This window comes from Denticeps clupeoides, chromosome 19 (genome assembly GCF_900700375.1).
Source record: "Denticeps clupeoides chromosome 19, fDenClu1.1, whole genome shotgun sequence".
NCBI lineage: Eukaryota > Metazoa > Chordata > Actinopteri > Clupeiformes > Denticipitidae > Denticeps > Denticeps clupeoides.
Genome location: NC_041725.1, coordinates 9,175,710 through 9,197,977, shown reverse-complemented (window position 1 = coordinate 9,197,977; position 22,268 = coordinate 9,175,710). Strand labels below are relative to the sequence as shown.

The 22,268-nt window shown below is 42.9% G+C and overlaps 2 protein-coding genes across 2 annotated transcripts; one reads left to right on the top strand and one right to left on the bottom strand.

The window, feature by feature from the left end:
• Positions 1-10,830: 10,830 nt before the first annotated feature.
• On the top strand, positions 10,831-15,660 carry LOC114769039 (extracellular calcium-sensing receptor-like). Its single transcript, XM_028961718.1, has 6 exons — positions 10,831-11,089; positions 11,163-11,454; positions 12,550-13,347; positions 13,447-13,677; positions 14,403-14,526; positions 14,613-15,660. The coding sequence occupies exons 1-6, from the start codon at positions 10,872-10,874 to the stop codon at positions 15,509-15,511; spliced, it is 2,562 nt and encodes an 853-aa protein (XP_028817551.1). The 5' UTR covers positions 10,831-10,871; the 3' UTR covers positions 15,512-15,660.
• Positions 15,661-18,040: 2,380 nt separating this feature from the next.
• Positions 18,041-21,948, bottom strand: olfcw1 (olfactory receptor C family, w1). The gene is made up of 6 exons (XM_028961460.1): positions 21,872-21,948; positions 21,025-21,313; positions 20,099-20,935; positions 19,788-20,018; positions 19,226-19,349; positions 18,041-19,137 (listed from the first exon to the last, which is right to left on the bottom strand). Exons 1-6 carry the CDS (start codon positions 21,946-21,948, stop codon positions 18,230-18,232), a joined length of 2,466 nt encoding a protein of 821 aa, XP_028817293.1. The 3' UTR covers positions 18,041-18,229.
• Between the last annotated feature and the right edge of the window lie 320 nt (positions 21,949-22,268).

The window sequence follows — 22,268 nt, the reverse complement described above, 5'->3', positions numbered from 1 at the left end:
GCGTCTCTCTGTTCATCTCTTCTTCTGAAAAATGCTGCCCTGGGTTCTTTTTAATGTTAAAAAAAAAAAACGGAACTAATTCAAGTCTTCACAAACAGGAAACCACTCTTTGCCACAGCATTTTCTTTGGCATGAAAACAAGCCCTGTGTGTATTTATTTATTCGTTTTATTTTATTGAATTCAGTGCCATTACACTGAATGAGCACCCAGAGGGTCTGAATAGTAAAATATCTGGAGTTCAACCATGTATGCATTTAACTGCCTGCAAGGCAGTCAAAAAATGAACCTTGTGCCAACACTGAACTCCACCTGATTCAAAACACATTGTATGAAGTGACCTAAAAAAAAGAGAAAAACTAGGGGCAGGTAAAGGTAAAAAGTAAAAAAGTATTTCTTATTGGTTGCAACATCATGTTTTTGGGTTATGCATCAGCATTAACATGTATAATATGTGTTCTATCCTTTTAATTCAGTTTTCCATTTAATGTAGGATGAAGTAATGGGTTCGGTGGCCACAGGGTGGCGATATCATTGGCTAGGTTTTGCACACTAATTTGCTTACCCGCTTAAGAAAAGTGAAGTCATTGTGATACACAATGAAACGTGTCCTCTGCATTTAACCCTTAGTGAGCAGTGGGCAGCCATGACAGGCGCCCGGGGAGCAGTGCATGTGGATGGTGGCACCTCACAAGCAACTTGGCGGTTCAGGATTTGATCCCACAACCCTTTGGTTCACAAGCCCGCTCCCTTACCCGCTAGGCCACCTAAACAATTTACAGCTTACAGTTTTCTGATATGACAGTGAATCGTAATAACTATACCACAGAATCAGCCCCTCCAAATTTGCATGTTAATTTGGGCATTTCTGCCTCTTGACTGATTTCACTGTAATTTTTCAATTGACCTGCAACACATTTGTAGGCATTTCTTTGGCAAATTGCATTTAGAGCAAAGTGCATTTTTAAAATATAATCACCACCATCTTTAGTTGTCATTTTTGCTGGTAAATGCAAGGTTTGTGTGTCCATTCGTACAGTCCTATTCAGTTTTTTTTCAGTCCAGAGATAGGGCCAAACACAGTGCTGTCCATGTCACTCTCAAATTTACAGGATATTACATCAACAATTTACAAGTTTTTGAGCTTTGCAGCGACATATAATAAATGATCCATGCTATATATCTGGCTCGTTAAAAAAAATATTTGGAGCAAGTCCCCATTTTCATTGCCCTTTCAGCCCAGTAAATCATTTAAAGTGCTCTTACACTTGCTTCTGTTCTCGAATCACGCTTGATGAATACACTTCATCACTGCACACCCCCATCAGGCTTTGTACGGTTGTTTTAGAACCACAGTCTTGAAGATGTATGGGAGCAACCTTTCGGAAGAATAAATCCAGCCTTCGCCAGATACTCCTGTGCTTGGCAGAAAAGGTTGAATGGGTCGTTTTGACCGTGCGGAGGCGATTTTAGGTGGTTTTGGGAGGTCAGAGAAACCTTGTGCATTCATCTTCATCACACTTCCCTGTTCACCTTTTTTCCCAGCATTATTGATTCACTCAGATAAATATAATCTTTCCGAAGGCCAAACCAGCAGGATAACAGTTTGAAGCCCAAAATGAGCCGGAGAGTTTTATAGACCTGCACTGGACGCTTCTGGGCCGGAGAGATTTGCTCAGCATAAAGCTGCAGCCTCGGCGGAATAAGGAGAACGCGAAGAAGGGATTTAAGATCTCTCCCTGCGGGACTGCGGAGCTCCTGCATCAACATCTAATCAAGAAAGGATCCCTGCCCAGAAAACCCAGGTGAGAGGAAAGTGAAGTCGATAAGCGACGGCCTTTCAATCATCCGCTGGCTGCTGCGGGGGGTGGGGGGCCAGCAGGAAGCAATTTTGTGCACGACAGCCCCCTTTTGAGGCCAAGTGTGACCAGTCGACAGTACCTGCAGGAAAGAAAAAAAAAGTGCTTAGTCACCGGGAGCTGAATTATAAGATCTGCAGCCCTACATCCATCGTCATTCATATTTAACTCTGCAATCAGGGTTTGTCCCCCCTGGTCAAGAGATGACAATGGATGGTATAAACTTATTAAATCCACTTTATTTCTTTACGTCCTCATCCCTTTGTGACACCCTTTTCATATCTAAATTTAGCCTTCCTGGTAAGTTGTAATTGTTTTTCGGGGAATGCATGTTTAAAGGACCTCTAGAATCATATCAAAGCCATGCAAAGTGAGTGCTTAATGATAGACTGCATGCAGAGATGAAGGGGTGCAAGGGAAGTCGTAACTGGACGCAATCTGGGTCTTAATGGCTGCTCACATTTTGTCATGACTCAAGCCCAAGCATGGCATAGATGTAAGTTTAAAGGAAAACCCAAAAAAATGGGACAATATATTTCGTGTGTATTCTTATATTGTGAATTTGACTTAGTAATATATGTTGATATATTCTATAATAATAGATTTTATATGTAAGCAATAAATATATGAAATAGGATATATGACAATATATGACAATATTTTCCTACATTAAATTAGATTATATATTGGAAAGAGGCATTGCAAATATATGGGAAGGTTTCTCATATATTGAAATATATTTACCATTGTATTTCAGTATAAATTATAGTATATAGTATCTAGTATTATACATTTGTTTCGTATGGGCAGGGTTACAGGATTGTTGTAAAGAAGTTTGCTTTAATTTGGTGCAAGAGCAGATATAGAGAAGAGGGCCATATGATTCTGGAGTAAACCATGCTGAAAGATGAGAGTGATGTAAATGATGTTAAAAACCTGAGTGGTGAGAGGCTTGGCTTTTAAGAAGAGCCAGGGTTACATGTCAGGCAGGAGGCTTTGAAGGCAACATGACCTTCACAACAGCCTAGAAATCATCGGTGGCAAGCGGCCACTAATGAGGCCAGCATGGTGTCACAAACAGGTCTCAGCACGTGGCTGAAATTTGGGGAGCAGGGGAGAAGTCGCAGGCATGACTCTTCCTGGAAGTTGACTTACTGATGCCCCCAGCGTGACCTCTCTCCTCTGCCCTTGCCACGTGACTGCTGTCTAACCCTGCAATTTCAGGGGTACACTACATTTATCCAACAACTTCAGGGTTAAGCATTAAACATCGGCCTGTCAATGGGACTTCTATCAGGTGTGGGGAGACATGTGGCAGGTCAGATTTCTTCCATGTACTGGCAGCAGGACCACATCTGGAAGGAATGTGTTGGCTCCAAGGCAAAGAGAAGCATAACATTACAGTAATAAAACATTTTGGGACATATTACAAAAAAAAAAACAAAAAATAAAACGTCAAACACCAAAATAATTCATAAAACAGGGCAATTAGGTCAGTTATTATGCTTCTCCGAACCGCATTTCATAGCAAACAAAAAACTATTTCAGCTATAAACTATAAACCCAGCCATCTGGCAACCAAGGAAGGGGTGTTGAACCGCTTTAAACAGAATCCTTTCTATGTCTGCATGAGGCACCTGCAAGAGCTGAAACAGCGACGTCTTGTGGCCGTACGGTGAACAACAAAGTTACTCTCAGTTCTCGTCTTTATTTACATTTACAGCATTTATCAGAGACCCTTATCCAGAGCAACTTACAATCAGTAGTTACAGGGACAGTCCCCCCCTGGAGCAACTTAGGGTTAAGTGTCTTGCTCAGGGACACAATGGTAGTAAGTGGGGTTTGAACCTGGGTCTTCTGGTTCATAGTGAGTGTGTTACCCACTAGGCTACTACCACCCTATTTACCGTATTATTTCAACCAAATTTTACTTTAATGGGCTGCGTTACAGTCTACAATCTCTTGAATAAATGTTTAAGGTATATAGTATATTGTTAGATATATTCTATTTTGTTACAGTTTGTTTCAGTTTATGTCATAAAAAATAATAATATTACAAATAATATCCTCAATAACAAGCTTGTTCTCCATAATGTCTATATTACCAAATATAGCTGGATAGATTGGGACATAATAGATTGCAAATGTAATGTAATTAGTCCCATTGCAGGCTCCCGTGTGATAGATGCTGAACAATGTTACAGCCCCCTAAAAAACAAAAACAAGGATAATTTATTTGAAATGACTTTTTATAGAATTATCCGTATATAACTTTGTTGTGACTAAAACAATTTGTGAACACATTATGAGTTCAGTCTAGTCAGGGGTGAAAATCATTTCCGGGGTGGAAATTAGACAGTTAAATTGTTCCTGAGGGGCACATAAAAAAAAGCCTTTTTCATGTGCTGCTGACACTTTCTTAAATGTCTCATATAATATCAAATATCTTTCTCTCTTAACCCAGCGTTAATAGAAACACACCACTCTGCTTAAGCTAACAGTATATGTTGTCTATGTGAAACATGCCAGACTTCGCAGAAAGGAGCTGAACTGTAGCTTTACTGTAGCTGTTGTGCTTGTTGAACAAGTGTAGTGATCAATAACCAGTTTTAATCCATTAAAAACACGACTGAATGCATTAAAACCTTACCAGGCAACTATATACATGCCGCTCTGCTCTGCACCTTGCAGCGCACTCTGGGTGCGAGCAGCAGCAGGCCCTCCCATCAGAGAAGCAGATTGTTGGACTGAACCATTTAGGATTAGGCGTGTGTGTGAGTGTAAATCTTTCACTTGTTAGAACTCTCAAACAGTGTGTTTTTAAGTAGCACAACTTGTATTGTGTTAAACAAACACAAATATAATGTTCAAATAAAAAAATATGTATTTTATGGGATTTTTTATGGGATTTGGGGATTTTAAGGGATTCTTCTCTGTCCCTCCAGGATTTTCAGCTATGAGTCTAGTATACGTTTAATTATGCAGTTACACTACCAGTCAAAAGTTTGTACGCACCTATCCTCTGGTGGCTATGGAGATTAAAATGGAGCCATTCTGAAGAATCCAATGCAAGAAAACAATTTAGTATTCTTTTTAGCAGGAAAATGTGAAATATGTTTGATTAATCTTTTTGTGCAGATTTGCCTCTTTTTACCTTCATGACAGCTTTGTTCACTATTGTCAATGATAGTGTTGGCCTAACGGGTAAGGAAGTAATTGGAAGGTTGTGGGTTCTAATCCCGAACTGCCAAAACACCGTCCCCACACACTGCTCCCTGGGCACCTGTCATGGCTGCCCATTGCTCACCAAGGGTGATGGTTAAGGACACATGGTGAAGGACACGTTTTGTTGTGTCACCGTGTGCTGAGCTGCAGTGTTTCACAATTACAGTCATTTCACTTTCACTTTCATCATCAAAAGTATCTTCATGAGTTGCTCAATAACATAACACAAACCTTCAGAAAACTATCATTGCTGTCTAACTTAAGGTGGTAGAGTATTGCCATCATGGCAAAAGCTCCCTGCTTAGTTTAATATATTATCTCAAATGTGTTATTTCATATTTGAATTTCATTTGCTTTCAGTAAAAAATGTAAAAAATGCAAATTGCAAAAAAGTGCAAAAATGCAAAAAATGCGAGTGCATCCAAACTTTTGACTGGCGGTGTTCATTATCATATCTGTGACTTGTAAGCAGAATACAGGCAAGGTTAATTTCCTATTCAGTGCCTGACATTAGACCACTGCTTAAGGGTAGAATCTAGAACCTGAGAAAGCAAAGAGGACAGCTACCTGCTCCGTGCGTAAAATAAAGAGACCTGCAAATCGCCCACTCAATCACAAACACATGATGGAAATAGAACAGTTCACGCCTCGGGGACAGGGACGCCACTTTCCACAGACCAGAGTACATCGAGAAAGCCGTGAACAGATGTAACAGGTTTTTTTGGGGTTATTGTTTGTTTGCTTGTGTCCGGATACGTCGCATGCACAGCAGTGGTCCTTCTTCCTCTAAGTAGGTCAGCATTATTCGAGTCTGACTCACACAGGTCCTGCATGGCATGGTAATTATGGCTCCTGATAAAAGGGGCTCGGGACGCTGGCCAATGCATTCGAATGTCAAGCGCGTTGTTAGAGGGGCTGCATGGGACATGTTCCCATAACACCAGTGCACACACACACAGTACACTAAACAGCTTTCTGTATAACTACCTATAATCAAGACATTTCTATTCCTAAACCAAACCCGAACCGAGAATAATATATATATATATTATATATATATATACTTACTACCATTGTGTCCCTGAGCAAGACACTTAACCCTGAGTGTCTCCAGGGGGGGACTGTCCCTGTAACTACTGATTGTAAGTTGCTCTGGATAAGGGCCTCTGATAAATACTCTAAATGTAAATGTAAGTATAATGTCCCTGGTTTGATATAATTGTTCACTTTTAACAGCTTGTTGCAGAGTTTACAGTGAACTGTTGTTGATGTTGCAAGGCTACTAGTTACTTTTCTTAATATTATAAAGTTAAATCCCCTGTTTATTTAGAAAATATGGAGACACTTTCACTCATAACTGTTTATTTAAAACCTATAAGACCACTAACAAAGAATTCACAGTGACACTATGTGCCAGGAGGTTGAAACAGATGGTGACAATAAATACACAAAGCATGTGAACAGGGTTACCCACCATTGTGGGTCCATCATCTTAAATGAGTTCATTTCTTCTTTTTCTAAATATCATTAATATTTTGTGGGGGGCAGAGAAGCAGTCTATGGTGCTTAAATCATGCTGTCCATCATCCATTATATTCATATTCCAATGATGCAGTTAAAATAGGAAAAGTGAGAGAAAATATATACAGACAACATTTCTATTCCAAATGCACACTTATAAGATGTGCTGTCATCTTTGTTTCATGTGTCAGAACAGACACATCTTGAATGATGACAGATGGGGAAGCGTTTTCTCCCTGTTGAGACACAGTAAGGTCACCAAGGTCACTTTCATCTATTGCCTTCAAAAGACCCACAAAAAGAGTACAGATGAATGAAATCATATTACCTGGCTGAGATACAACGTCCACGGACTCCTATGAAAAGACAAAGTAGACGACGATTGCACAACCAACAATCCAGCCCAGCATCAGGAGAATGGGGACCAGCAGGCGAGAGGTGTCCAGCTGTCCTGTAGCTACAAATTATAATCATTTTAAAAATGTCATCGCTGAATAATGGCATATGTGGGGTTGTAATAGCCGAGCATATGAACCAGAAGACCACAAAGTCACAGTCACAGCCACTTACTACCATTGTGTCCCTGAGCAAGACACTCAACTCATAGTGTCTCCAGGGCAACTGTCCCTGTCACTACTGATTGTAGGGTGTTCTGGATAATGCCATAAATGTAAATGAATATTTGGAAGCATTGCACACTACATTTTGGTATATTTCTCTCAAACACAATTTTTTTCATAAAGGTAATATGGTGTACTGAATTTTCTAAAAGGAATGCACAGTATAACAAAAAAAAATGTAAAAAAATAAATAGTACAGTAAAAAAGCATTGTAAACTACACATTTACTATTTGATTCACATATTCATTATTGCAAATGTCATTAGCATTATATAATATCCAAACAAACTTGACTTTACCCTGAGCAGCTACAAAGCTACGAAAGTTCCATCACAGGCGTGGATCACGTACCTTTCTGCCCCATCGCTTCTCTTGGCTTGTCGCTCTGGTTCCTCTGTGCCCAGGGACACCACTGAGGTTCGTCCGCTGGTCCAGCCTTAAATAAAGAGGGGCTGAAATGCACCCAATGTCCTCATTTTCTAAAATGAGTGCTCACATTTTAGGTGAAGGGTTTGCCATACGTGCATATGCCCTGAAAGTGTGGCCAGGCAGAAACACTCAGTTCACACGAGTCCTCATGAGAGCTAGAGGGTGGTGTAGTCGTCTGGATGCCTCGCGGCTGTCTGCATTTACTGGGGCAAATGGTGGAGGATTATTCGTAAACACCAGGAATCGGACAACCAGTCCAGGTAACTGCTTTTGACCTCGAGCTCTGGTAAATGGTGACCTGACACAGTAATACAGCAAGGCGGCAATGAATGAACCAATGTGAGTCCTGAAAAATATTGAACCAAATCCAAGAGTCAACTCATGACCAGCTCAATGACATCCCATCCTCAGGAGTTATGTCCCTGTATGACCTCAGGTCACAAGGGCTTTGTACATCTGCCTGTCTATTCTTGCTAAATATATGCCATATTTCACAGAAGTGACATTGGATGTCTGGGAAAGTGAGAGCAGAGGCTCAACTGCAGTACAGCATGGAACCTGGCAGTGAAGCAGTCATCCAGCACGTCAGCACTCCATCACTCCTGTCATGTTCGGACTGACAGGGGGAATAATGCAGTCAGAGCCGAGGCTGAGCCTGCAAATCTTTTAATCTGTAAATAAAGATGCTCCAAGGAGCACAAATTTGAAGATTGTCATATGATATGTGCAAAAGGTTCACAATTCTGACCCTAACAATTACGAATTCAGCTAGATTGTTACATCCAATGACATTCCTTTAATAGGTTATTATCCCTCTCTACCACACAATGAGTGGGACCTTAATGATCATGTGTGCACAATCTATAGTGGTATTTTACACTTGTGAATATATACATTCACAGTAACAATGCAAATTTTAAACAAAAAATATCAAAATCTAATCAGTGCCTAACATTTTTTAATATTTAGAGTCTATCTTGAAAACTCGCTTGTTTCTGTCAGAGTAAAATATTTGACCATGCCTACATGGTCTAATTTCTCTCTTGGGACCATACCCAGCTGTGAAAAGCTCACATTTGTCCATTACTAATCCCAGAGGAGACCCTGCTACAGCTGGGGTTTGGTCTTTGCCGCGTCAGTGTCCTTTTAGTCAGTGTCCACCATCAGGGGACTCACAGGAAATAACATAAGCAACTGCATTTCTCCCGTCCATCAAGGCCATGGCTGCACAAAAATGGCAAAACGGCAAGAATGAAATATTCATCTCAGGGTGGTAGGAACACTGCTGCATAGGATTTTACTGAACACAAAAGGCGAAAACCCGGCCTGTGACTCAAACACTCTCTTCCAGCCGAGTCTCAGCTCCTGCTGTCTCTCAGGAGCTTTTCAGCGAGAAGCTGTCTATTTTTACTGTTTAGTGCATTCTGAAGTAGAGGTCACAACCAAGCGGTGGTCTGCCTGAGTGTAATTTTCTAAGGTCACGCTGAACCCTCAGTCATCTTGACTGCTCGGGGACAAGCACCATGGAGAGGTTTCGGGAAAGCAAGGGCTAAGTGAGCTGAATCACTTCTTTTGACCTTGCTGGTACTTGACCAGTCTTCTGTGTTTAATGTGGTGGAAATAAAGTCAGTTGCTTTTACACTGAAACAACACTGAAAAATTGCAATGACTAAGTTTCTTTTTTTCTTTTTTTCTATTTAGTGAGCGCTAAAATTTTGTTATGTCCAAATTGTTAAACATTGTTATGTCCAATATGTCAGATGTACTTACAGATCTTTAGAGAGGCTGTGGACCACCTTGTATCTGCAATATTGTACTTACAAGTTTCCAAGTTGGGAAGAAACAAGGTGTTGAGCTTGGGCTTGACAGAGCAGGGCGATAAGAACTAGACAGTAAAATGTATTCTGTAACCAAGTCTGCTAAATATACAGTAGATGAATCAACATAATTGCTGAACTTACTTTTATGACATAAGCAACATGAATTTGGCTGGTTACAAGATTTGGCTAATGCTTTCATGTGGTGGGGTGATGAGGTGCTGCAGCTTCAAAGCATTACTCCAGTAATCAGAATCAGCATCGTATTTATTGGCCAAGTAAGTGCAAGCACATACAAGGAATTTGATTCCAGTGGATGGTGTCTCTCAAGTACAGAGTAGGAAAAAACTACAACAAAAAACAACAACAATGTGCAAGGATGTGTGTAAGTGTTATTGTACAAGTTATGGAATTTGTTTGTACTTTTTATAAATAAGTATATCTACTGAGTATAAATAAATATATGTAAAAATGTACATAGGTCTATGAATAAATAGGCAAAAAACTAAATCCTATATACAGAGAGTACATAAAGTGCAGTGTGCAATGTTGAAGGAGATTTGCAGTGTGACAGTTTCAGCTGTTTAGGAGGGAGATGGCGAGGGGGAAGAAGCTGGTCCTGGTCTGCAGGCTTCTATAATGTCTGTCAGAGGGCAGCAGGTCAAAAGGTCTGTGTCCAGGGTGTGAGGGGTCTGAGATGATTTCCCCTTTTGTTGGATCTTGGGCACCGGTGATCCTATCTGCTGTCCGTACAGTACACTAAACCTGTCTCACTTAGTGACTCTTTAGTGACTCTCTTAAGTGAAAGTGAAGTGAGCACAGCAAACGGTGACACAACAAAATGTGTCCTCTGCTTTTAACCATCACCCCTGGTGAGCAGTGGGCAGCCATGACAGGCACCCAGGGAGCAGTGTGTGGGGACGGTGCTCTACTCAGTGGCACCTCGGTGGTTTGGGATAGGAACCGGCAACCTTCCGATTATGGGTCCATTTCCTTACACGCTAGGCCAACCACTAGAATAAGCACAATTACTCAGGCAGGGTTGTGAATGAGCACAACCCAGAATTTTTTTTGTTTTTATTTTTGAAGTTTTAGTTAGTCTTTATTTAATTAGGTAATAAGTTTCAATAAATACCAAACCGTGGGCCTTATTCCAGCAGTAATTCCATCTACTTGAGAGATATTTTGTCCCCAGTTGTCAATGCCTCACAAGGGCTTTGTCCAATTAGCCCCATTTACTCTGCATGCTCTTGCATGCTCTTCCCCTGACAATGGAGTTATTTTTTGTTTTTGCTCAGGGCAAATTTCACACTACTTAAGACGGGCCACCTTTTGGCTCCTTTCCTGCTTGCTGGGGATGTGTGGCGTCCCCTCACTTCCTCTGCTTGTGTGTCACGCTGTCATGTGTGTCATTGTGTATGTGTGGCTGCTGGGGTTGGCCAGTGGCCGATGCTGGTCGGAAGCTGCAGAAGCCTCCTGTCGTCTGCAGTGGACGCCGGTGTCAGACAGCCTGTACCGAGACGGAGACATCATTATCGGTGGCCTGTTCCCTGTGCACAATGACGCCCCTGAACCCGACCAGATGTTCACACAGAGAATGAGCCGTGCACCCTGCCAAAGGTAAGGCTCCAAACATTCTACTTTACATGTATGTATTTATTAGCAGAGCTTCACACTTTGTCTTTGATTACAGTTTAAGCTTCCGGCACTACCGCTGGCTCCAGACCATGCTGTTTGCAATCGAAGAGATCAACCAGAACCCTGGCCTATTGCCAAACATTACTCTAGGGTACCTGGCAGCCGATACATGCCTGGCAGAGCGCACCACTCTGGGGGCGGCGCTGGCAACAGTGACGGGGCAGGAGCCCACCGCCTGGAGCTCAAACTGCAGCAGCGCCCCCCAGGTGCCCGTCATTGTCGGCGACGCCCGCTCCTCTGCTTCAATTGCGGTGGCCCGTACGCTGGGGGTCTTTGACATCCCGATGGTAAACCATGACAAAGCGAACTTGAACTTGCACCACCCTGCACAGATCATCCATCAATCACGTTCATGTTTTTTGCATTTTCTTTCCTGTCTGGTTAATGGTACATGCAATTAACTGTGTAATTAAGCTCAATGTGAATTTATCATGCTTTGTAAGGTGACGTGCATTGACAACGAACTGTTTCACACGTGTCTGGCTTCATAAGATGACATATGTGTGAAGTAATTCCAAGTGAGATGTTTTCCCAGTGCTAAAACACCTATAAAAAACACCTGTATATATATATAGTTTGGTTTGAAACTCATATATATTGGTTTGAAACTCATTCCAGGTTTATATATATATAAATTTTAATGATAGACAATCTGCTGCCTCAGGTGTGCAGGATATGAATACTGCTGCCCTCCCAGTGTGTTGGCTTCAATATCAGTGTTCCTAAATGAAACAAGCCAATTCTCTCTGGAAATGTAATCTACATGAATGTCACTTTGCACCGTTCAGATCAAATGTTATAATTTCATTATATATTGTCATTCCGATTCCATTCCAACTCATTCCAGTTTTAATCTGGTGGTGAGAGGACAATTTTTGTTAACTCTGTAACTTTTGTGTACTCCTTCTAATTTGTGTTGATGCTGTCTGTGCATCATCTTTATGGACAATAGAAATACAAGCAAGACTCATACACTGTAACTATGTTGGAATTAGTATAATAAATACAAAATATATCTTGTTCATTTCTACCTTTGGAAAATAATGTTCTGTCTTTATGTGCACAGTCAGTTCGAGTTTCAAACCAATCTACAGTTAATTTATCAAATGTACCATTTGTACATGATCCCAAATCCCAGTGCATTACAGTCTTAAAATTTTGTATAATTAAAGCATTACATTGGCACATTGGTATCTGACTAATTACACATGGATAATAATTGGATAATATGACAGATGATTTGCTGTAATCTCATTACACACTTTGTTATAACTTTAAATTAAAGTAAAATCACATGCATTTGCATTAAATGACCATTGTGCATAGTATTATGGGATAGTTTGGGCTGTCTAATGTGGTCACATTTGTCTGTGTGCGTCTAGGTGAGCTACTTTGCGTCCTGTTCTTGTCTGAGTGACAGTAAGAAGTACCCCTACTTCCTGCGCACCGTGCCCAGCGACACCTTCCAAGCCAAAGGCATGGCCAGCCTGCTGCGTCTCTTGAGCTGGACTTGGGTTGGGGTGGTTTCTGGTGACGATGACTACGGGAAATTTGGGGTGCAGTTACTCCTGGAGGAGCTGCGGGGATCGGGGGTGTGTGTGGCCTACAGCGAGGTGATCCCCAAAGCTCACACCCTGTGGAGGATGAAAAATATTGTAGATATTATCCGAAAATCCAGTGCTAAAGTGGTGGTGGTCTTTGCCATTGCCCCTGACGCCCAGGCGCTGATGGAGGAGGTAAAGAGGCAGAATGTCAGCGACAGGCAGTGGATTGCCACTGAAGCCTGGGTCACGTCTGGGGACATCTCTGACACTCAGCATCTACCACTGCTGGTGGGGACCATAGGATTTGCTCTGAGGAAAGCACAAATCCCTGGCCTGGGCCCTTTTCTCAGTCGAATAAAGCCTGTCGGACCCGAAGAAGAACCTTTTGTGAGAGAGTTCTGGGAGACACTGTTTGAATGCTCCCTGCAGGTAAACACTTCTGGGCCACCCAGGCGATCATGCACTGGTGCAGAAAAAATTGCTGAAAAACCCAGTGCATATTCTGATGTCTCCCAGCTAAGGGTGAGCTACAACGTCTATAAAGCTGTTTATGCCATCGCTCACGCCATTCAAGACATGCTCTCATTCAAACAAGGACAAAGATCTCCTGATATCAACAACATTACCCCCAAACAAGTATGATCATGTGCAATTATTCCAAAGATGTACAGACATTATAAGCTAAGAAAAGGTTCTGTTCTGCCTGTAAAATATGTAATTTTGTTTTATTTCTAGCTTTTGTACTATCTGAAGAGAGTAAATTTTACAACACCTGTAGGGGATATCATAACTTTTGACAAAAATGGAGATCCAGCAGCTTCATATGACATCATCAACTGGCACAGAGATGCTCAGGGAACAGTGGCATTTGTTGAGGTGGGCAATTATGACTCCAACAGGGGCTCCAACTGGGAGTTTCAGATGGAAATTAAGAAAGTTGTCTGGGGTGGTGGCTGGCAAAACAGGGTAAGCAGACAAACTACTACTATGAATATTAATATAATATAATAATATTACTTTATACAGCATAAAGCCATGGATCAGAATATATTATGCACATAATATGTGGGATAATTATCATTGATTCCTTGATCCCAAAAAAATGCACAATATAAACTTTATAAAATGTTCATATTTTATATGAACAGAGCAAATACATATTTCCAAATAAAATAAAATAAATACATTTCAATTTAAATAAAAAATAAAGTTGTTTACAAATAGATTATTCTTAACAAAAGCTCCATAATTAAACACTGAACATTTTTGCACAATGTTCTTTTGATTTGTGCTGCACTATCAGACCCTAACAATAAAAGAGCAGGTAAACATGGGCTGAGCCAAATCTAGTCCTGTCCAGAGCCTTTTCTAATGCAAGAAGGATGGTTCTTCAGTGGTCTGGATGTAATGATAGAGTGCAGCAGCCCTTCTGGCGGGAAGATTGCCTAAACTCAGTGTCATCAGACATGCACATTTTATCACGAAAGCAATCTGGGAGGGATTTATGATGCTTGACATTTAATAAACATGCAGTTTATTCTATCATGCAGACCTGTAGAAGTGTAAGAAATCACACGTTCATTACAGACGGTTCAAAGGGTCAACTTTGTAATGTATTTACTGTGACAGCTTCTGAGATAAGAATAATATAATTGTGTGAAATTGAATGAGAAGTACTTTTTTTTACCCAGGTACCTGTGTCAGTGTGCAGCACCCCTTGTCCCCCAGGCACTTGGAAGGTCATTCAGAAAGGAAAGCCTGTCTGCTGCTTTGACTGCCTGCCCTGTGCAGATGGGGAGATCAGTAACACCACAGGTTTTTGCTTCAGCGTCTTCAGTATTTGTGCATGGAGCGCTATGCCCTGCATTCTAAGTTTTGTTCTTTTCATTATTGTGGTTTAGGATCAACTGACTGCACAAGATGTCCAGAGGACTTCTGGTCCAACGCTCAGAATACAGAATGCATCCCTAAACAAGTGGAGTTCCTGTCCTTCCAGGACACCATGGGCATCATCCTGACAGTCCTGTCCATATCTGGGGCAGCGCTGACAGCTGCTGTCCTTGCCACATTCTTCTGTCACCGCAACACACCTCTGGTGCGTGCCAACAACTCTGAGCTGAGCTTCCTGCTGCTGCTGTCCCTCACACTCTGCTTCCTTTGTGCGCTGGCCTTCATCGGCCAGCCTGTAGTTTGGTCGTGCATGCTGAGGCACACCCTCTTTGGGGTGAGCTTCGTGGTCTGCATCTCATGCGTCCTCAGCAAGACGGTGGTGGTCCTGGTGGCCTTCCGTGCTACGCTGCCTGGCAATAACCTGATGCGCTACTTTGGACCCGCGCAGCAAAGGTTGGGCATCACCTTCTGCACTCTGATCCAAGTGCTGGTCTGCCTGCTGTGGCTCGTTTTAGCCCCTCCTATGCCTTCTGAGAACCATGAGAGGACACACAGTGCCACGGTGGTGCTGGAGTGCGCTGTGGGCTCGGTGGCTGCGTTTGCCACTCTGCTGGGCTACATCGGCCTGCTGGCAGCCATCTGCTTCCTGCTGGCGTTCTTTGCCAGGAAGCTACCGGACAATTTCAACGAGGCCAAGTTCATCACCTTCAGCATGATCATCTTCTGCGCCGTGTGGGCTGCATTTGTCCCAGCCTATGTCAGCTCCCCGGGGAAGTACGCTGTTGCCGTGGAGATCTTCGCCATTCTGGCTTCCAGTTATGGGCTGCTGCTATGCATCTTTGCTCCCAAATGTTACATCATCCTGCTGCAGCCACAGAAGAACACGAAAAAGAACATGATGGCTAAATGAAGTGCCTGAACATTTAGTGGCACCCTGCTGTTGTTGTGACTATGACAATGAAAGTGAATTATTCACAATTTGTTGCAATATTACCCTTGTTGCAATATTACCCTGCAAGACTGCATTTATAATGAAATGTATTTATGTATTATGATATACTGGTGAATGAACACATAAAGGAATAAAAGTGAATATGTCACTTAATGAGAAGCTTTTTTTTTGCTGTTATTTTCCAGAATAACCTCCTTTTTCCCCACTCACTGTGCGCCTGACCAGACACAAATAGTCTTCTTGTTCCTCTTCCTTGTCCCCAGACGACACTCCCACCTCCACCGCGGATTTATCTGACTGAGGCTCTATTCATCCTGTCTTCTCAGGGAGGTGGAGGTGGTTATTACAATCTGGCCTCGTGCGCCTTGCTGTCATCGGGGAGGCCAACAAAGCTCCAGTAATCCACCCTGAATAGCTCTTATTGTGGCCCCAGGAATGGATCGCTGTTAGGTGGGAGATATGAGGGTATGACACAGAGGATCTCAGTCTCAGCCAGATAAACGAGAAAGAAAGGAAGTGAGGAGGTGCATGGACTGAGAACATAGGCATGCATCCCCATTAATGGTGTTGTAATATAATGCAGATAGCCACATAAAGTTTTAAAGTTTAAAGTGAAGTGATTGTCACATGTGATACACAGCAGCACAGCACACGGTGCACACAGTGAAATTTGTCCTCTGCATTTAACCCATCACCCTGAGTGAGCAGTGGGCAGCCATGACCGGCGCCTGGGGAGCAGTGTGTGGGGACGGTGCTTTGCTCAGTGGCACCTCAGTGGTACCTTGGCGGATCGGGATTCGAACCGGCAACCTTCTGATTACGCTTCCTTAACCACTAGGCCACCACTGCCACATCATGATTTCACGTTTTGCACAACAGGAACCACCTACCTCCAATGGCCAAAAATCTAAGTCCACATCATACCACAGCCCAACCGATCAAGAAATAAACTGATTCCGTTTTGTTGGTTATTAATTAAGGCTGACAGGCCCTAAGTTATGGTTTTATGTATGTGTTTGTGTGTGTATCAAACCTAAGGGTGGGGATGTATTCACGGCATTCATCTCTCAGTAGAGTGGAGATCGTTTCCTGCACATCTTCCACATCTGGGCAAAGACGTCATCATGACTTCAAGCTGTTTTTTGCAAAAACAACCCCCTCTGTGAGTTTGTCTTATCTTTGTTCTTTAATATTTTCTTAGTGGCCCTGACAGCATCGCAGTGATCTACACAAGGGTCTCTGGCATGAACGCACGCTGGCACACACAGATCAGAAGACAGAACCCCCGAGAGATTTCACACTCATTTCTGGGTAGTTGAGGATAAAAGTGTAAAGCCTCCTCCTGATCTGAGCCTCACCCACTATGCAACCCATTTCTGAAAAATGGTTAAATTTGCAGTCATATAATTTAGTTTAGATTATAAAGAATAAAATGTTAATATGTAAAAGTTCAAACATCTTAAAAAAAGTAATATGTTGAAAATGAATGACCTCCTTTGTCCAAATGCACTTGCTAGTCTAATGATGACTTTAGATGTCATTCATACATTTATCTATTCTGAATAAATCTCTAAACATATTTCTCTGTCACGCAGCAGTGAAAGGCATCCTCTTTTCAAATGATGCATGCCTCTCATTCTTTTTGAAAGAGTAAAAACATCTGGTCAACATTTACAAGCTTGAGAGACTAGGAGTACAGAGCACAGAAAAACCGCAATTCTGTAAACAACTACAGAGCATACAAGCAGGGCAAGCGTCTGTGCACCCACCCCAGCATTACATTTTCTAATATGGCCAGACACAATAAAAACAGCACCTTAGACTTAACTTAAAACAGTGCTTAGATGAAAAGATGTAGTTTTAGTTTTAGTACATAAGGTACAAATGGCAACATCTGGTTCCCACGTACACGTAAATGCAAACATGTGGGGCATGTGAACAGGCAGATATAAAATAAGTTACTGCCATTCATTTATAGAGAAGATATCGGGCTGTGCACACATTTTCTAGCACATTGGAGATGTATGGGCAGCCTGCCCAAACCGTACATGGCTTGCCTAAGCAATGGCATACCAAACGCATGTCAGGTTCCTTGGTGGGACACTGAGTCACAGAGGTGTGATCTGTGTGAGAGAAAGAGTGGCTTTAATGTAAATATATTTGTGAATGTGTACAACAGTCATGTGTTGGTAACTCTCTCAGGAAGACTATTATCTGCCTATTATATGCTGTTAATCTAGCGTGAACCAGAGGTCTGACCCAGTGGTGTGTTTTTGCCTTCTAATTGCATGTGGGATTTGAAGCTTTTGGCTGACGGTTCTGTTCAGGTGCTGGTATATTTCCACAGAGAGCATTGTAGTGCCTTCAAAAACATCTGAAGTAACCTAGACACGTCTATTGTGCTGCAGTGCACATAAATACACACACCACGTTTTTACCAATGTGTGTGTATATATGTGTATTCATATGTAATTCCAGTACCTCGTGTTAATGATTGATTGTTGATATTTAATTGCATTTGTAATATTTGAATGACATTGGATTCACCCTGGAACATTAGTGCACTCTAGTGGTCACAAAGGGAAATTACCACTATTACACGTTAGCCCAGCCTTGGATTAATAAGATTCAGAGCACCTATACAGCAATAATAATATTGATTTCCAAGGTGTATTCTCATCTACCACCCTTTTGGGACATTAAATATCTTTTGGTATTGTTCTCGGGCAGAAATATGATGATGTAGCATTTAGGAAAAAATATACATAGGAGCACACCAAAACTAGATGCTAAAATGGCAAATATCTCCACAGCTACAGTGAACTTGCCAGGAGAACTGACATAAGCTGGGATATAAGTGATCCAGACAGCACAGAATATCAGCATGCTGAATGTGATGAATTTGGCCTCATTAAAGTTATCAGGCAGCTTACGAGCCAGGAAGGCCAGAAGAAAGCAGAATGCTGCCAGACAGCCGATGTAACCCAGCACGCAGCAGAATAGTGCTGCAGAGCCCAGGTGGCACTCCAGGATAATCCGGTCCCTGTACAGCCAGTTGTTTTTTACCGGGTAAGGAGGGGCCTTGACCAGCCAGGCTGCACAGACCATCACTTGCAGGACGGAGCATATGAAGACGCCCAGGCGCTGTTGGGGAGGGCGGAACCAGCGTGCAGCATTGTTCCCTGGCAGTGTGGCTCTGAAGGCCATGAGAACCACCAGAGTCTTGCTCAGGAGGCAGGAGAGGCAGAGGGCGAAGCTCAGACCGAAAGACGTCCGCCGGAGCGGGCAGGCCCAGCGAGAGGGCTGCCCCAGGAAAGTAAGTGCACACAGGAAGCACAGGCAGAGAGAGAGCAGCAGCAGGAAGCTCAGTTCAGAGTTATTGGCACGCACAATGGGTGTGTTCCTGTGGCGAAGGAAGATGGCTGCCACTGCCAGAGTGACTGTTGCTCCCAGGATGGCTGCTGCAGCCAGGCCCATCCCAAATGCCTCAGTGTAGGAGAGAAACTCAATCTGCTTCGGGATGCAGGTGTCATGCTCCTCATTGGACCAGAAGTCTTCAGGGCAGGGAGTACACTCGGGCTGATCTAGAGAGAGACACAGATGAAAACCTGAAGCATTACAAACACAAAGTCCAATCTGTATAAGGATCATTTACATGCGAGACGTCTTGACCTGTAGTGTTGCTTATGGTGCCATCTGCACATGGAACACAGTCGTAGCAGCAGACGGGCTGACCAGCACGGGTCACCTTCCTGTACCCACGTGGGCAGCTCTCAGAGCAAACTGACCCAGGGACCTAAGAGGTAAAGACCAACATCTGATCATACACTATGGCCAGTATCAGAATTTTAATTTCAGGGGAATCTCATGAACTTCCAATTTATATTTTTCAAAAACAATATTTATTTACACTAATATTGATGCTTTCTACAAAAAAAAAAAAAAAAAAAAAAAACGCTACAGGGATAAAAAATACCAGAAAAATACTAGAGAATTATCATCACAGAATTGTGCTTGGATCTATTATACTATATGTATTCATTAAATCCATAGAGGAACTTTTCATGTAAAGTTGTTTAAACTTTTACATGTGTGGATTAATTCGTCATTTACAATATCTCTTAAGAGAAATATTTCAAATCAAGCTGTCACAAAATTGGAATAAAACATTATTGTTACATATATTTTTATAAAAAAAACTCACACTAGTTGCACTCACACTCTTGCAACTCACCTCCCTTGTCCCCCCGTGCCAGACAATGCCCTCGGAGCTTAGTGCCAACTGTTCATCTTGTGGCAGAATGGAGTCGAACCTCCCGACAGTTACATAATCCACAGGGCCATCAGATGAGCTTCTCTGCCAGTTTACCAGGTCATACGAGCCCACAGGGTCGCCGTTCTTATCAAAGTGGACCACGTCACCAAACTGCGTGGTGTAATTCACCTTTCTAAGGTACTGAGCAACCTTAAGGCCAAGAGAATTAATACAAAAAAAGTGTAAGGGAATGATTTTCATAGTCTCTAAAATGTTTAATACTGCTGTACCTGCCAGGGCTGTAAGTTGTGCACATCAGCGCAGGTCTCACTGGTAGAAGAACCCTGTCTCTGTTCACAATATAACAAGTTGTGTAGAGAGTGGGCTACGGCGTAGATGGCCTTGTGCACATTATAGGTGACCCTGAGCTGAGACACATCATTATAGATGCTGTCTGTGTCATCAACCCTCTCCCACCCTGTGCAGGTCTTATTATAGCGCACAGGCTCAGCCATAGAGCCGTGGGGATGGGTGGTGTTCAAAGAGCATTGGAACTGCGTTTCCCAGAATTCTCGAACGAAAGGGTTATAGGGCTCGGCCAGGACGTTAAGGCTGTTCAGGAAGTCCCTGAGCCTGGGGATTTGCGCTCGGCGGATGGCAAATCCGATGGTGCCGCTCAGAGAGGCTAAGTTCTCCCGAGTGGAGATGAGGGTGGAGGTGACCCAGGCCTCACTGGCCACCCACTGCTTGCCAGTCACATTCTGCCGCACAAATTCCCGCACCACCGGCTCAATGTCCTCCTCGATCGCGAAGGCCACAACCACCCGTGCCGTGGAGGCTCTGATAGTTCTGACAATGTCCCGCACACGCTGCTGGGAGGGGAGTTTGGGGATGATGACTCTGTATTCCACACACACCCCGAGACGAACCACTTCGGCTGTGAACATGTCGATGCCTGTGCGCCCATAGGCGTCATCTGCACCCATGGTGCCCACCCAGGTCCATCCGAAGTGCTTTACCAGGCGGGCAAGGGCCCTGGCCTGGTTCACGTCGCTGGGGATGGTGCGGAAAAAGTACGGGAATCGATTTTTATCACTCAGGCATGCACACGATGCAAAGTAACTGACCTAGAGAGAACGTAAGAATAAGAGAGAGGGTCAGCTGAAGAAGCAGGCAGGAGTATGGACGAGAGAGATGGACGAGCAGATGTTCTCACCAAGGGAACATTAAAAAGATTGAGCACTCGGGAAATAGCCATAGACAAGGTTGAGCCAGAATCGCCCACTATTAGAGGGATGCTGGGAGATGTACATGCCCCTGCGCTGTCACTTTTCAGGGGCTGGGACACCACTGACAATGCCGTCCTCATGGAATGGACCTCCAGCCCACATGTGTCATACAAGCGGTACCCCAAGGTGACATTGGGCAGCAGGACATTACTCCTGTTGATCTCCTCGATGAAGAACACCATTGCTTGGGACCAGCGGAAAACCCGCATATTAAACCTTAGAGGGAAAAAAAAAGATTTACAGTACTGAGTTTCAAAGTTACAGCACTGATAAACCAAAGCCATTACTGAATAAAAAAAAAAGAACATCTGTCTATGATGCTGAGATTAAAGAAACAAAAAAAATTGTACATTTCTCTACATACAAGAACCATTTTCTTTACATTTTAAATAATTACATTTCCAGCATGGTTTTATGGCACACAACACAAAAATCTTGCATTATTTTAGAACAGAGGAAAGTTACAAGTGAGAGGAGACCATTTAGCACATCGAGCTTGTTTGGAAGGAACCAAACTAATTCACAAACTAGTTGCAATGCTTTTTCAATGCTTTTTGCAGCACCTCCTCATGCAGACTAATCCATACTTACGCTTAAAAAAAAAAAATTGTTTTTTTCTACATTTCGGTTCAAAATTAACTGGTCAATCTTCGCTGCACAATTCAGCATCATCTTATTTAAGCTGATCTGGTTTATATTAAAACATGGAAAGAAAATCTTCCATGGATGTAATGATGTACAGATCAAGTTTATATGAGCAGCATTGTGGTTTACCCTCGGCAAGTTCTCCTGTCTGGCAAGCTTTTAAAGCTCAGCTCCTGCTCTACTCCTTTGGAGTGAATGGGGAACATCCCTCCCAGAACCACGTCCCCGTCCTTGTGCACCACGCTGGACTCTAGGTCTGTCCACTGCTCGCATGATCCATCTGGGACACTAGATACGGGGGCAAAAAGTGCAAAGAGCAGCAGGAACGTGCCAGAGAGGAGATCCATCTCACTGCAGATCTCCAGTCCTTCAGATCTCTCCCCCCACCTCTGCGTGCTGCCACGGTCTCAACAGGACTTTATAGAGCCACATTAATGAGGTGTCCACCTACAGGGAAATTAAACAATGGGGGCAATGTGAAGACATGCATGCATGAACACACACACACACACACAAACACACACAA

Bases quoted from the DNA above. Each gene is read 5' to 3' on its own strand.
- olfcw1 (XM_028961460.1), bottom strand. From the start codon at position 21,948: ATGTTCCCCATTCACTCCAAAGGAGTAGAGCAGGAGCTGAGCTTTAAA. The intron at 21,314-21,871 runs GTAAACCACAAT...TTTCCCTCTAAG, and splicing joins GACAGGAGAACTTGCCGAGG to GTTTAATATGCGGGTTTTCC. The intron at 20,936-21,024 runs GTGAGAACATCT...CGTTCTCTCTAG, and splicing joins ATCTTTTTAATGTTCCCTTG to GTCAGTTACTTTGCATCGTG.
- LOC114769039 (XM_028961718.1), top strand. From the start codon at position 10,872: ATGTGTGTCATTGTGTATGTGTGGCTGCTGGGGTTGGCCAGTGGCCGA. The intron at 11,090-11,162 runs GTAAGGCTCCAA...CTTTGATTACAG, and splicing joins AGCCGTGCACCCTGCCAAAG to TTTAAGCTTCCGGCACTACC. The intron at 13,678-14,402 runs GTAAGCAGACAA...TTTTTTACCCAG, and splicing joins GTGGTGGCTGGCAAAACAGG to GTACCTGTGTCAGTGTGCAG.